Below are 14,469 nucleotides of genomic sequence, written 5' to 3' on the forward strand. Positions count from 1 at the left end.
TTATTACTATTTTTTTTTTGTATAAACTGAGCTGGGTCATTCGTAGATGATGTAAATACAAATAAAACAGTTAAATATGTATGTCCATCCATCCAATTTCTACACATCTTACCCTCTCTCTGGTTGATGAGTGAGCTGGAGGCTACCCAAGCTGCCTCTGGGTGAACCGGTCACAATCGCAGGGCACATTTTGGAATGTGGATTTTTAGAAGCAGGCCCTCCTGGAAACAATCCATGCAAGGGTTGGGAGAACATTAATGTCTCCCAGGAAGGCAAACGGCCAACCTTTGAACTGCGTGGCAGATGTGTTAACCACAAGGCTACCATGCGGGCCTAAAATATATGTAAAATACTTTAATTTAAAAGTAAAACAATAATTCATTTTCTACAATTAATTTTTAATTATAAAAAAGTAAACAATTATTGGATAAAATAAACATATATAACTGTTCATTTTATTATTTTTATTAAATATATAATGAAATCAACTCAACAATTATTTATCTTCCATACCGCTCATCCTCACGCGGGTCACGGGCGTGCTGGAGCCTATCTCAGCTATCTTCGGGCGAGAGGCAGGGTACACCCTGAATTGGTCGGCAATCTATCGCAGACCACATATAAACAAACAACCATTCGCACTCACATTCCCACCTACGGGCAATTTAGAGTCTTCAATTAATCTACTATGCATGTTTTTTGGGATGTGGGAGGAAACCGGAGTACCCGGAGAAAACCCATGAAGGCACGGGAAGAAGATGCAAACTCCACACAGGCGAGGCCGGATTTGAACCCCGCTCCTCAGAACTGTGAGGCAGACGTGCTAACCAGTCGACCATCGTGCTGTCAATATTATGTGATAAGATTCCATTTAAAAAAGAATAAATATATTTGAATTATCCAACTTTAGGAGAAAATGGCTACATTAATGCAACAAATATTACAGGATTCTTGCACTTCCCCTCTAGGGCTCCATAAAAGATTATATTATTGGAGTCTTACAAATGTAAATGAGTCAATATCAATGTAAACTGGTGTCCTCATGAGACCAGAATCACTCAGTCACCATGAAAATGTCACAGAATAATGAAACTCGGAGCTCTTTTGTCAACGGCCGAACATTTCCACACATACAATCGTAGCATTAATTTTGTAAAATTGAGCATGATCTTTGTGAAGGCAATTATTTTTATACAGCTCTTGCATTGGATGTTGTTTATATATGCATGCATACCTAATGAAGTATTTTTCAGTTTCAGGCAAACTATACCTCATGCCCTCCATTATAGTCGTGTCCGACATGTATCCGGGCAGTTAAATGAAATTAATTATAATCTGACAACCTGATTTAAGATGCAACATCATACTGTACTGAATGAGCTCGGTCATAAAATATCAACAGCCAGGAGGGAAGAATTACTAAATGCAGTGTTATAATGACGAAAATGACAAACATTGTTCTGCAATTACTCCTGTAGCGCTGACACATAATGTGTTTTAACAGAGGACCTTTATTGACACAGAAAGGGATATTATTCCTTTATACAGTTTCTCCACCGTTCGTCCACATAATTACATTGGGCGCCTTGCGTGCCGTGTCGCACGTTAGTGGGGCCCCGCAGAAGAACAGTATTCGGTTGTTATTCATTGATTTGTCCTGACTAACCCAGGTCTGGCCTCCCGAGGCTTCCTCGGTGGAGCAGTGCCAAGGCCCTGCCCGAATGCTGCATAAAAATAAATGAGAAGTTAGGCCAAGCATATTGTTCGATTTCACGTCGGCACCCCTGGGGAGGTAATTTAAACAAGGCAGGATGCTAATCAAAAATGGTATAAAATAGGTATGGAGGGTGGCCCATTTTTCTTCATTTCCTTCCTCTCTATTTGTGCAGCAGCCATTAAGGACCACAAATATCAGAGGGGGAAACGTGTAATTGGACCTACTACATGAAGACTTATTACACTCCTGCTACTACAGTGTATAGCCATGTGATGACGAGAGGCTAATAACCCTACATATATAAACTATATATATATATAGTAGTGGCATTCGAGCTGTGGTGTTTTAATATCTGTTTCACAGTGGTCATTTTTATTTGTAAACACATGCAGGTAAAATACACAAAACTGGTTAAATGTTGTACAGGGGAGAGAGAAGCCATTGAATCTTGGCGAGGAATGTATTTTCACCATCTGACTCACAGTTGCGCTTTTTTCCACTACATGGTAGCTAGGCTACAGCTATTGACTTTTAGATTGGCAAAGGCAGGTACAGTACTATGAGTACTATTTCAGTAAAAGACGGGTGTTGTAAACCATTGTCACTCGCTCAATCGTTAAGTTGATTCTTCACATCGTTGTAATTGCTGATGAAAAATGATTTTGCCCAAAATGTAATCCCCCTAAAATAGGCCTAGCGATGCCACTGGTTCAGACTCATAACAGTGGCTTGATGTGTGCTTCTATGAAATCCACGGTTGGTATCAGACAGTGACGATAAGTTGGACAAAGCAAGGTACGGCTGATGAAATCTGTACCAGCTCTCCTGCCGGGTCTCAGTGGAACCACATTGCGACCCTCAACTGAAGAGCCACAAATAATTCAATCCTTCAATATCCCCTCTGTATTTGTTGTGACCACTGAAACACGATAGTGTTCATTCCACGCTCGTGCCCTGAACCCTCAGGTCAGCTGGTAGCAGATCACAGACTCCTCGGTGACTCAGAGGTTAAGCTAATCATGCATGACTTTCCCACACGGGGCTGGCCTGTCCTCCAAAATACGCAGCGGCCTGTCAGACAGCAGTATATGCAACCGCTTCTTTATTTACAGATACGGCCGTCACGGTGTTCATCTGACTTGCACTTACAGTTGAGGAGTGAAGGTCAACTCCCTTTTAAGGACACGATGAAACATGTTTTTCTGTGGGCCCAGCCTCTGTAAGCATGGGTGCTTATCACTGTTGGGTAGATATCATACTCTAACAAGCCACTTGGATGAGAGACATTTAATGCCAATAATATCCTTTAACCGAAACTTGTTTATAACTAGAAGTTGATAAAGACTGCCCCCTATTGACAAAAGGATAATATTACAGTTGTGGGCTCCTAAGTGATACTTTGGTCTCTCATAAAAAGGGGCACTCATAACCAGAATTTTAACATATTAACTGATTTCTAAAAATGTGAGAGGCGCTTCACAAAAATATCGGTGAACGAGTGCCGACTGCTCTTAGTGTGTGGTGCAAGAGCCTAGTCATTATTTTAGAAGTGGGGCGACAAATTGGAGTAAGCCAAATTTTATGAGCAATGGTCATCCTGTCGGATTCAACTGCGACTCTCCATAATGGCCAAAAGATAACCAAACCGCATAAGCAGCCAGATAATTGAAATGTCTAATGGCAAGGCTGAACACAAATAACACACATTCCGTCATTCTTGCCTCTCTTCTTGAAAGCTTACTGGACACAAAATCAAAAGGAAGTTATGAAGTGACAAGGTTTTGGACTTTTTTTTTTTTTTTTTAATGTATATTTTAAAAAGTCCAAACCCTCTATTTCAGGTTTTCAACTGTGAACATCTCCTGATGTCCTTAGTCCTCCATGACCCAGTCATTCCCTAAACTAAGAGTACCAGGTACCAATTTGAAATTTGACAATTCTCATGTGAGACTACTTCTTGTTCTTTAATGTAAACAGTAATGTGCTTGTATCCCTCAACATAAATAATTAGCATATTGAAACAGTATAAGCAAGAAAATGATATTAAATCAGACCATTTACTTACTTACTACCCATTTTTAAAAACATGGATTTTATGTGATACAATCAATCGCAGCTTTGGCAATCCTAAAGAGGAGATGCGTGCAAAGCACAAGTGCTTTTCATATTGAAGTACGGAAGTTTGAAAAAAAACGTGCAAAGCAGTGAGCACAGATTCCTAGTAGATATCAAAGACTGGGTTTGTTTCTGGCATTAAAATACTGTAGCCAGCTAGCAACCTGACATACTTTAAGTAACTAATGAATTAGTTTTAGCGTCAGGGCTCTGTTTCACATTACAATGTTATCCCACAAGCGCAAAACGCGAGCCAAAACAGCCTCACAGATTACAATTTTTACTTTATGACACAATAGTGTATTAAAATGCTCATAACTTTTGATCTGAAAGTACACTGGGTAATAATAATAATAATAATAGTTAAAAATTGACTCACTCCACATCCAATAGTCGGTACCTTGCTTTAGGAAGAATTTTCCCTTATTTTGGATGGACTCAAGAATTAGTTTGTTTATATTTTTCTTTTCTTTTCTTTTTTTTTTTATTGCATTACAAATGTACTGTGCATTTTAAAAAATAATTTCTTTTAGCTTTCCAAGTGAAATACTCAGACTCTAATAATACAATTGCAGATGAGAATTTACAATTCAAGTGTACAGTATCCAATGCAGCACAAGCATCAGGTCCTGGCTGGTCAATGACAAAACATAACGAGAGACAGAAATCTAGTCCATTCGTTCCATTCGGGAGATATTTTGTAGAAAAATAAGCCTATTTACAACAAGTGCTTCAAATATCAGTCTTTGAAACTTCTTTTTTGTTGTAAGCACATAGTGAGCACCTTTATCACATCAGTTCAATATTAAAATGCTCTATATTTCTGAATTATATACCAGTAGAACTAGTGGTGATTTGCGTGATCAACTCCTACATTATCATTCGACATTCAGTCCATTTAAAAAAGACCAATGGTAATATAATTCTTTTTACTATTTTAAAAATACCAACTTGTTTAAAAAAATAATAATAATAACAAAAAAAGGTTATGAGCCCTGAGTCTGAGTTGCATTTGTGTTCCTGTGGTGTGGTGCGTCAGTCAACGAATGGTGGGGTTCTGGCTCACTCTGTTCCTCATCTGCAATGACCGCCTCATCTTCACTATCTGACTGTGTTTCACACTCAGAGGCCGATGCACTCGTTTCCCGCTGGTCCTCACCTCCGGTCACCGACGCTCCTTGTGCAATGTCTGAAAGTGGCTCCTGCCCAGCTACTACTACTCCTTCTTCTGGACCTTTCTCTTCTGTAGAAGCGGAGGAAGCCTTCTCAACTTTGGGTGAGTCAACTTCCTTTGCGATTTCATCTGAGGCGACTCCAGAGACCTGTTGAGATGAGTTATCCTCATGTTCAGTGGTGCTGTTCATGTCTGAGGAGGTCAAAGGGGAATTAGGTAGGTCGGAGAAAGTCGTGAGGCCAATGTCTGCATCAGACTCTCCAGTCTCCTCATCTCCAGTCAACTTCTTGTTCAACCCTAAAACACCGAAACCCAAACACTGAAAAGCAAGTTTTAAACACGAAAACAAGCCAGATCATAAAGCAGAACATGATCGACCTTACCATTTACTGCGTCAAGCTTTTCTTCATTGCCATTATTAAGATCAAGCCATTCACTTGGAAGCAAAGGGCGCAGCCTCTGATTGGAGGGAAGCGTGGCTAATCCGCCCAGGAAGAATGTGATTTCGTCACCCTGACTGGACCCTGAAATTTGTATAGACAACACAAACATTTCATTGTGAGGTAAACTTAATCGAAAAACACAAAGGGATGACTTGTACGCAGTAATAGTTGCTCCCAACCGCAACAACTTACTAATGAGCATCAAACAGAATATGAAATCATTATATCCAGCTCAGAGTTGACGAATAATACCTTCTGTTGTACTGTATCGTCTTTTAAAAACCCCGTTCTTTGTATTTTCAAAACATGCTGCAAGAACAAAGAGAGAAAAAAATTTTGGGGGGAGAAAGACAGGAAATACAGCAATATGTGTGCACACAAACAGTTATAGTTCACAATGTAGTTTTGAATGTAAGAGGATATCAATTGATCGCCATCATCTTAGTTCTCATGCATTAAAACAGTGGACTATTTCAAGCACTTTCATCATTTAAGCGGCTTTTGTGTTTGCATGACACGTTTTTTTGTTTTTTTTTTTACCTGTACCTCGAAGTTTTCTGCGGAATACACAGGCCAACATGACGAACAAAATGAAGGCGACACCAAAAATGACAGGGAGGATGATGGCAAGTAGAGCAGCAGATTTTTTGTCTGCACAGAAATATAAACCACATACAAACACCTAATTTCTACATTGTCAAAATAGCACTCAAATAATGTTCAACCATCATGTGAATATTTCAGTTGCATAATTGATGAGACTTACCCAGGAAGCAGTCCTTGGCAGTGAATGTAGCAGTTTCATTGGTCAGAGGGTTGCTTACGTCGCAACGGTAAATTCGATCATCACTTTCATCCCTGAGGGTTATTGTTAAATTGGGACCCGGCCGCCTGTTTCCATGTGAGCTCCATTTGTACTCTACAAAACGAGGATGTTTGGAAACTGTTGAGCACACAAGCGTCGCCTGGTTCGCGTCGGCCATCTCACAGGAAATGCTGGGTTTGGCTATGTTGTCTGGAAACAAATGCATCGATTGTAAAGTGAATGAATACCAAGTAAAATACAGGACAAATGTAGCGTGAGTACACAAAGTGAAGTTACAGAAAACCGAATGTGCTGTCTTATTTTGATTCGGAATGTAAAACACAATTTAGGCACATTTTTCGAATCGAGTATTCTACCGACTATCCCATCGGATAAAAGTGGATTTTGCATTATTGAAGAACGACACCAATGCAAAACGTGCATGTGATGTGCAGCTATGATGGTGGTGCATTTGGGGTAGGCGTTCCGGGGTCCGGCCTGGTGAGTGACGTGGGAGTCAGCGAATGAGGGTAAAGAGTTGGTTGTTAAATTAGCCCCTGGCTGTTACCTGGCTAACCATTAGCTAGTTTGCATATTCTCGAGTTGTGGCCGTGGCAGATCGCCAAGGAATGTGCTTACGAGTCGTTACCGATTACGAGTAGTTACCGATTGTTAAATAAAGCGATTGAAAGCGCACCCGATGCTGTTTCTATCCTTGACCAATTACAGGGGCATTAAAATACGCTAACTAGCGTTGGTAAGCTACATGAAATTAGCCAACGTCGATGCGTTACCTCGTGTTGGCCATCATAGACGTGCTGTTGTGGTAAGTTAGTTCTGCTTTGCAGTGGGCACGTTTCAATTTATCTTCTTTTCTAAGAGTTCTCAGAGATCCCAAACTTTGGACATTCTTTGTCTTTTACGCACGCTCTTTGTTTCTTCTGAATTTTGAGGGGGGTTCTCAAATTACTCGAGTTATTGAATCATTTCAGCCCAAACACATACTATTGTTTCGCCAAGATCAATCACAAATCAATATTTAGAGCTCAGTATTTGCGTTAAAACATGCATGGTTAGAACACGAAACTGACCTATAACCTCCCTTTTATACTTTGAACGATGCACCTGCTTGAAGATGTCAACTTCCAGTTCATAGTCTCCACTGTCTTCATATGTGGCGTCTTTGATGGCGAGTTCTGCTGAGGCCCAGTCCAGAGTGATCCTGTTCTCGTATGGAGGGAACACAAACTCCTCCATGCTGTCAAACAAAACCACTTTCTTCCCGTCACGCATCCAGAGAATTCTATCAGGTTGTCCAAAGATGGATGGCACCAAGATTATCTCCTGACCTTTAAGTGCATACTTTGTAGCTTGTGCAGAAACTGTGAAAAAAGAGGGGTAATATAAATATAAGGTGGTACAAAAGTTGGTATACACTTGAAATCTTTCATTGTATTACATTCAGTTTTGTTTACTGGCATCTTTTCCTTCCTGACCTCCTTCCTTCTTTCATTCCTGCCTTTCTTCCCTCAGACCCGCTTTTTATTTCGTATTCTTCCTTTCTTTGCCTTCCTTCCTTTACACCAGTTTTTTTTTTTATCCACGCATCCTCCTTGCTCCACTTGAAACTGCTTTATTTTTTTGCCTTCCTTCTACTTCCGACCTGCTTTTTTCTTCTTTTCTTTCATCCTTCCTACCTTCCTTTCTGACTTCTTTCCCTCAAACCTGTTTTTTTCTTATTCATGCCTCCTTACATTCTTGGCATAAAACTACTTTTCTGCCTATCCTTCCTTCAGACCTTCCTTCGTCACACCTATTTTTAATTCTCACATCCTTAAATCCTTCATGAAAACGTTTAAGTATTTTTTCTACCCTCGTTCTAACTGAGAGCTGTTTAATTCTTCTTTCCTTCATTCCCTCCTACCATCATTCCTTAACCCCCAGACCTACTTTTAATTACGCATCCTTCCTTCCTTCAATTGCTTAAAACGACTGTTATGCCTTCCTTCCTCCGGTACCGCTCCAATACTGCTAGAATCTACTTTCTTTGTCCTTGACTCTATTTGCCATGATTCACTTTATCTGTAAAGCTGTTCATTTTAAAATAAATAAATAAATAAATAAATTCTAAATAATAAATAATAATTTTAAAAAAAAAAGAACTACTTTCGGCCCACTGCAGATATTATTTATTTTAAACGTTATGGTCAATTCCGAGCAGTGCAGCCTTGATTCTTTCATAAACAGTCGTGGTGCACTAGTGTACTATTTACTTTGGACCCCTTACCTATTACTGTACATATTAATGGAGGCAGGTACCATTTTGCAAACACCAGAGAGTAAAAAAAAAAAAAACAACAACAACACTTGTTTGTACACCCACCAAAGTTCGAGACGCTACATAACTCATAATACCTTGTTGATTTTCAACTTGAATATCATAAATCACGGCGAAACTTACCTAAACTGAAAGTACACGCAAAATAGACTAGAAGGCGTTGGTTCGCCATGAGTAAACAGGCGATGAACTTTCACCGATCTCACAAAACTATTTAATTGGAATTCAGTGTTTATAAAATGCAAATCGGGAAAGTAACAAAGCCCTTTAAGCTTGTGTTCGAAATATTTCAGGTGTGAAATGTTGATTAAAAAAAAAAAAAAAAAAAAAAAGTCCAACCCAGGTAATGCGACACCTGCATTTCAGCAGCAGTCGATTTTCACAATAAACCACAGTCTGGAATTAAACCGGACCGCTACCGTCTAATAAACGCCAATCATAATACACGGGTGAGCTAAATATGTCGACATTTGTGCGCGTTTATTCCACCCCACGCCACGGATTTGAGCTTTAGCGTTTATAGATCCAGATTTTATTTTGAAGATAGTCAGGAAGCTGACGTCTTAGTGCACGGTTGGGGTTATTGTGCTGGTAAATTTCACTGTAAAGGGCTACAGACACACAAGATGGTTTGGTCAAACGGCAGTGTTTAATGATTTATTGTTGTTGGTTAATGTTGACATGTATTTCATTTGAAGCAAATAATTTATACACCTGAGGCTCGTGTTGATGTGTAGAAGCTGATAAACACCGCCCCCTGCTGGCAACAGAATATCATTGCAGCTTGGTCCCCTTTTCTTGAGGTCACACGCAGCTCCCAGAATTGAATTCCTTCTCTTAGGGCTGTGACCATGTTTGTCACCGTTGGCTCTTCAGGAAAGTAGCTTATCTGTAGGCGTCGGCTAGTTAGTGTCCAGTCATTGTTGATGGCCATAGATCAGTGGTCAGTGCATAATATTCCACATTTTCATTTCGTTGCTCAGGCAGTCACCTTCGCTGACCCTTCTTATAGGATAAGCTCGACCTGCTTATCCTCATGAGGGTCGCGGGTGTGCCGGGGTCTATCTCAGCTGACTCTAGGCGGGACGTGGGGTCCACCATGAACTGCTCGCCAGTCAATCGTAGGGGCACATATTGACAAACAACCATTCACACTCACATTCACACCGATGGGCATTTGAGGGTCTTCAATCAACCTACCATGCATGTTTTTTTTCAAATGTGGGTTACCCGGAGAAACCCCACGCAGACACAGCGGGAACATGAAAACTCCACACAGGTGAGGATTTGAACCCTGAACCTCAGAGAGAGTGCAAGAGCAATGGTAAAAAGAAAAAATACAAAAATTGGTGAAAATATAAAAATGTATGTTACTTTTTCAGCACTTATTATCTAACATAGTTAAAGTAATTAGAAACAAATCACTTCACATGGTCTTTCACATCAATGGCAGTGAATGAGGTAACTTTTGTGTTCGTGTGTCAGAGTGTGGCAGGATGTGCCATTGCTTTTTTGTCTTGTTTGATAATGCGACTGTCCAGGTTTTGCTTTTTATGATTGTTGTCCTCGATCCATGAGTGCAACGACTGTCTCGACATTTTCTCCAGCGGTTTCCTCAGTCCCTGAATTTTCTTTTCAAGTATCTTTCCTTGAGCGTTGCAAAACATTCTGCAGAAATGGGAGCAATGCACATACAAATTTCATTGAAATAAACAGGAACCATTTCAAGCATGCTCATCATTTCAGTGGCCTTTGCTTATCTTCTTTTTTTTTTTTTTTACCTGAAAATTAAAACTTTTCGCCTAACATGAAGCCAGCAGTGAAGCCGACCGCCGTAAACACTGGGATGACAACCACCAAAGCCATTACGTTTACATCCCAGATGAAAATTCCAGGAGCTGGTGTTTTTTCTGCACAGAAATCCAAAGTCAAACTAACATCTCTGTACAGTAATGTCAAAATAGCACTCAAATTATGTTCAACCACAGCGTGAATATTACAGTTCCATTATCACTGATTATAATTACCGAGGAAGCAGTCCTTAGCAGTGTATGTCGATGTTTCACTGGTCAGCGGGTTGCTCACATCACATTGATAAACTTCATCATCATGTTCATTGTTGAGAGTTATTGTTAAATTAGGGCCAGCCTGCTCGTTTCCCTGTGAGCGCCACTTAAGCTTTAGTAAATGTGGACATTTGCACTCTGTTGAGCACACAAGTATCGCCTGCTTTGCGTCGATCATCTCACAGGATATGTTAGGCTTGGTTACTTTGTCTGTAAACAAACACAGAAGAAGCATTGTAAACCTGAATGAGTACACACACACAAAAAAAAGCAAAGTTCTACAAAACTCTCTTGTCCCCACAGATTTGGAGTGTAGAAGAGTAGTAGTGTAGTATTTTTTTTTTAAAAAGTCATTTGTAGTTGAGGTAAAAATAAATTGTGAATGTCTGTAAAAAAATATTTTATTTGAATAATAAATTATTGTTCAACAATATTTTGTTATTTTAACTGCAATAAATCAATAAACCCTTTTCTCTCATTTAAAGAAACCAATGAAAACAATTCAAAATGAATAAACGTGAACACATTTTAACCAATAAAACACTTAATTCCATTTTCAGTTGTATTATTTCTAATTATCCATCCATCCATCCATTTTCTGAGCCGCTTCTCCTCACTGGGGTCACGGGCGTGCTGGAGCCTATCCCAGCTGTCATCGGGCAGGAGGCGGCGTCCACCCTGAACTGGTTGCCAGCCAATCGCAGGGCACATACAAACAAACAACATTCGCACTCACATTCACATTCACACCTACGGGCAATTTAGAGTCTTCAATTAATGCATGTTTTTGGGGATGTGGGAGGAAACCAGAGTGCCTGGAGAAAACCCACGCAGGCACGGTGAGAACATGCAAACTCCACACAGGCGGGGCCGGGGATTGAACCCGGGTCCTCAGAACTGTGAGGCTGACGCTCTAACCAGTCGGCCACCGTGCCCATTTCTAATTGTTTGAATGATAATTAATGAAGCAGATATTGAAATTTTTTAATTTCAAATGTATATTAAAAATTATTTCTTTCATATAACTTCCTTGCTGGAATAGCCCATTCACCCGTTGACGTGCCCTTGAGCAAGTATAACGGTGGCGATCGTGCACCATCGTGTGTATTGGCCAATGAGCTAAGGCCGCTAACTCACTGGCCAGATGTCTCAACATACATCCGCAAACTTGTTGGCCAGAATACACAAAATAATAATTAACAATAAACCCACATTAGACAGTAACTATATTTATTGCCCAATATTTGCGTTAAACCAAGTACGGATGGAAAGATGAACTTACCTATAACCTCAACTCTAAACTTTATACGGCGATGTTCATCGTTTTTCTTCAACTTTAAGTCATAGTTTCCACTGTCTTCATATGTGGCGTCTTTGATGGTGAGTTCTGCAGAGTTGTGGTCGAGAGTGATCCTGTTCTGGTATGATGGGATCACGAATTCCTCCATGAAGTTATTAAACTCGACCACGTTGCTGCCATCATGTACCCAGACAATTCCATCAGGTTTTTCCATCCTGGGTGGAACCAAGTTTATTTCTTGACCCCTGAGTGCATACTTCAGAACCTGTGCAGAAACTATTAAGGAGATAGATAGGCAGATCGATTAAAAGAATGCACTATAGACACATTAGATTGATCGAATTCCGACTTCCTCCCCCTTTTTTTTGAAACACACATATCTGTACAAAGTACCTTTTTTTTTTTTTTTTTTTTTGTCCTGTTCGGCTGTTAGGTCAAGCAGAATGGAAGATCTGTATCCCTTTTATGCCGGAACAGTTTAACTGTGTCACAGTGGAGTTTTTAAGCTTCCGCTGTGGTTTCTTAGTATTATAATTGAATTTTATTGAGAATCAGAGTCGAACAGAACAAAGTTTCTAGAGGGGAGAGAGAAACAAAGCCAAAAAACAAAGCACTAATTGTAAACAGGAGGAGAGAAGGAAATCATTCCATTATCTACAACAATGAAACGTTAAATATGAGTGTTGCATGGGGCTGCAGTGCTACACCCTGTGAGGGAAGCACAGGACAAGATAGAACAGGACAAGGACAGGAGAAGAAGCATGCAGGACAAGGGTCGTGAACCCGGCTGTACAACTGAAATGTGGTGGGATGAATTATGTAAATTATAAAAGTCTACAGGACGAGAGTATAAGTGAGGAGATACACAAGCGATTTGCATATTCATGAGTTATTTGTCGCAATAAGTGCGTGACCCCACGCCCAGCGGAAAAAGTCCCAGCGGTGTGTGCCTGCGGATACATGCAAGTGAATTGACACCGTTTTGCATGCACAAAGACTGACAGAAGTGTCCTGTAATTGCTGTGACCGCACCGCGGAGGCTGAGGACCCCGCCCGATCAATCGAGGGGGCGGGATCGGGCCCAGGGGTCCACCCGAGAGCAGCCCGGCGGACGGGACACGTCCGACACCACGGGACCCAGGGCGGTCCGCCGGCCCCTACGAGGCGCCCCGACAACTGGCCACCCGAGAAACTTTCTCATTCTAATGAGAAACTTTCACGTTCGAATGAGAAAAAAGTTTCTTTTTTTTTTTCTTTTCCCCCATGTCCCTTTAGGGGCTCTGTAAGAAAGGAGATTAATTTACACGTGAACTGAAGTCATTAAGTATTTTAAATAGGTGACCTAAATACAGCATGCTGCCTTTATCATCTGTCGAGTCATATTAATGGAGGCAGGTACCATTTTGCAAACACCAGAGAGTAAAAAAAAAACAACAACAACACTTGTTTGTACACCCACCAAAGTTCGAGACGCTACATAACTCATAATACCTTGTTGATTTTCAACTTGAATATCATAAATCACGGCGAAACTTACCTAAACTGAAAGTACACGCAAAATAGACTAGAAGGCGTTGGTGCGCCATGAGTAAACAGGCGATGAACTTTCACCGATCTCACTAAACTATTTAATTGGAATTCAGTGTTTATAAAATGCAAATCGGGAAAGTAACAAAGCCCTTTAAGCTTGTGTTCGAAATATTTCAGGTGTGAAATGTTGATTAAAAAAAAAAAAAAAAAAAAAAGTCCAACCCAGGTAATGCGACACCTGCATTTCAGCAGCAGTCGATTTTCACAATAAACCACAGTCTGGAATTAAACCGGACCGCTACCGTCTAATAAACGCCAATCATAGTACACGGGTGAGCTAAATATGTCGACATTTGTGCGCGTTTATTCCACCCCACGCCACGGATTTGAGCTTTAGCGTTTATAGATCTAGATTTTATTTTGAAGATAGTCAGGAAGCTGACGTCTTAGTGCACAGTTGGGGTTATTGTGCTGGTAAATTTCACTGTAAAGGGCTACAGACACACAAGATGGTTTGGTCAAACGGCAGTGTTTAATGATTTATTGTTGTTGGTTAATGTTGACATGTATTTCCTTTGAAGCAAATAATTTATACACCTGAGGCTCGTGTTGATGTGTAGAAGCTGATAAACACCGCTCCCTACTGGCAACAGAATATCATTGCAGCCTGGTCCCCTTTTCTTGAGGTCACACGCAGCTCCCAGAATTGAATTCCTTCTCTTAGGGCTGTGACCATGTTTGTCACCGTTGGCTCTTCAGGAAAGTAGCTTATCTGTAGGCGTCGGCTAGTTAGTGTCCAGTCATTGTTGATGGCCATAGATCAGTGGTCAGTGCATAATATTCCACATTTTCATTTCGTTGCTCAGGCAGTCACCTTCGCTGACCCTTCTTATAGGATAAGCTCGACCTGCTTATCCTCATGAGGGTCGCCGGTGTGCCGGGGTCTATCTCAGCTGACTCTAGGCGGGACGTGGGGTCCAC

The 14,469-nt window shown here is 40.7% G+C and overlaps 2 protein-coding genes across 3 annotated transcripts; both read right to left on the reverse strand.

The window, feature by feature from the left end:
* Positions 1-4,319: 4,319 nt before the first annotated feature.
* On the reverse strand, positions 4,320-8,872 carry LOC133410758 (uncharacterized). Of its 2 annotated transcripts, none has more exons than XM_061692258.1 (7): positions 8,716-8,872; positions 7,346-7,636; positions 6,216-6,464; positions 5,996-6,100; positions 5,702-5,758; positions 5,390-5,530; positions 4,320-5,303 (listed from the first exon to the last, which is right to left on the reverse strand). In XM_061692258.1, the coding sequence occupies exons 1-7, from the start codon at positions 8,762-8,764 to the stop codon at positions 4,819-4,821; spliced, it is 1,377 nt and encodes a 458-aa protein (XP_061548242.1). In that variant the 5' UTR covers positions 8,765-8,872; the 3' UTR covers positions 4,320-4,818. The 2 variants fall into 2 exon arrangements, with proteins under 2 accessions (XP_061548242.1, XP_061548240.1); XM_061692256.1 differs by having other exon boundaries at positions 5,990-6,100.
* Positions 8,873-9,240: 368 nt separating this feature from the next.
* On the reverse strand, positions 9,241-13,664 carry LOC133410776 (CD48 antigen-like). Its single transcript, XM_061692292.1, has 5 exons — positions 13,496-13,664; positions 11,941-12,234; positions 10,620-10,868; positions 10,374-10,502; positions 9,241-10,260 (listed from the first exon to the last, which is right to left on the reverse strand). The coding sequence occupies exons 1-4, from the start codon at positions 13,542-13,544 to the stop codon at positions 10,381-10,383; spliced, it is 714 nt and encodes a 237-aa protein (XP_061548276.1). The 5' UTR covers positions 13,545-13,664; the 3' UTR covers positions 9,241-10,260; positions 10,374-10,380.
* Between the last annotated feature and the right edge of the window lie 805 nt (positions 13,665-14,469).

Source organism: Phycodurus eques, chromosome 12 (genome assembly GCF_024500275.1).
Source record: "Phycodurus eques isolate BA_2022a chromosome 12, UOR_Pequ_1.1, whole genome shotgun sequence".
Classification (NCBI taxonomy): domain Eukaryota; kingdom Metazoa; phylum Chordata; class Actinopteri; order Syngnathiformes; family Syngnathidae; genus Phycodurus; species Phycodurus eques.

Coding starts and splice junctions, on each gene's coding strand:
- LOC133410758 (XM_061692256.1), bottom strand. CDS start 8,764: ATGGCGAACCAACGCCTTCTAGTCTATTTTGCGTGTACTTTCAGTTTA. Junction 5,759..5,989: donor CAGAAAACTTCGAGGTACAG/GTAAAAAAAAAA, acceptor TTGTTCTTGCAG/CATGTTTTGAAAATACAAAG. Junction 5,304..5,389: donor AAAGCTTGACGCAGTAAATG/GTAAGGTCGATC, acceptor TCGGTGTTTTAG/GGTTGAACAAGAAGTTGACT.
- LOC133410776 (XM_061692292.1), bottom strand. CDS start 13,544: ATGGCGCACCAACGCCTTCTAGTCTATTTTGCGTGTACTTTCAGTTTA. Junction 10,869..11,940: donor GTTTAGAGTTGAGGTTATAG/GTAAGTTCATCT, acceptor GTTTGTTTACAG/ACAAAGTAACCAAGCCTAAC. Junction 10,503..10,619: donor TGCTAAGGACTGCTTCCTCG/GTAATTATAATC, acceptor ATTTCTGTGCAG/AAAAAACACCAGCTCCTGGA.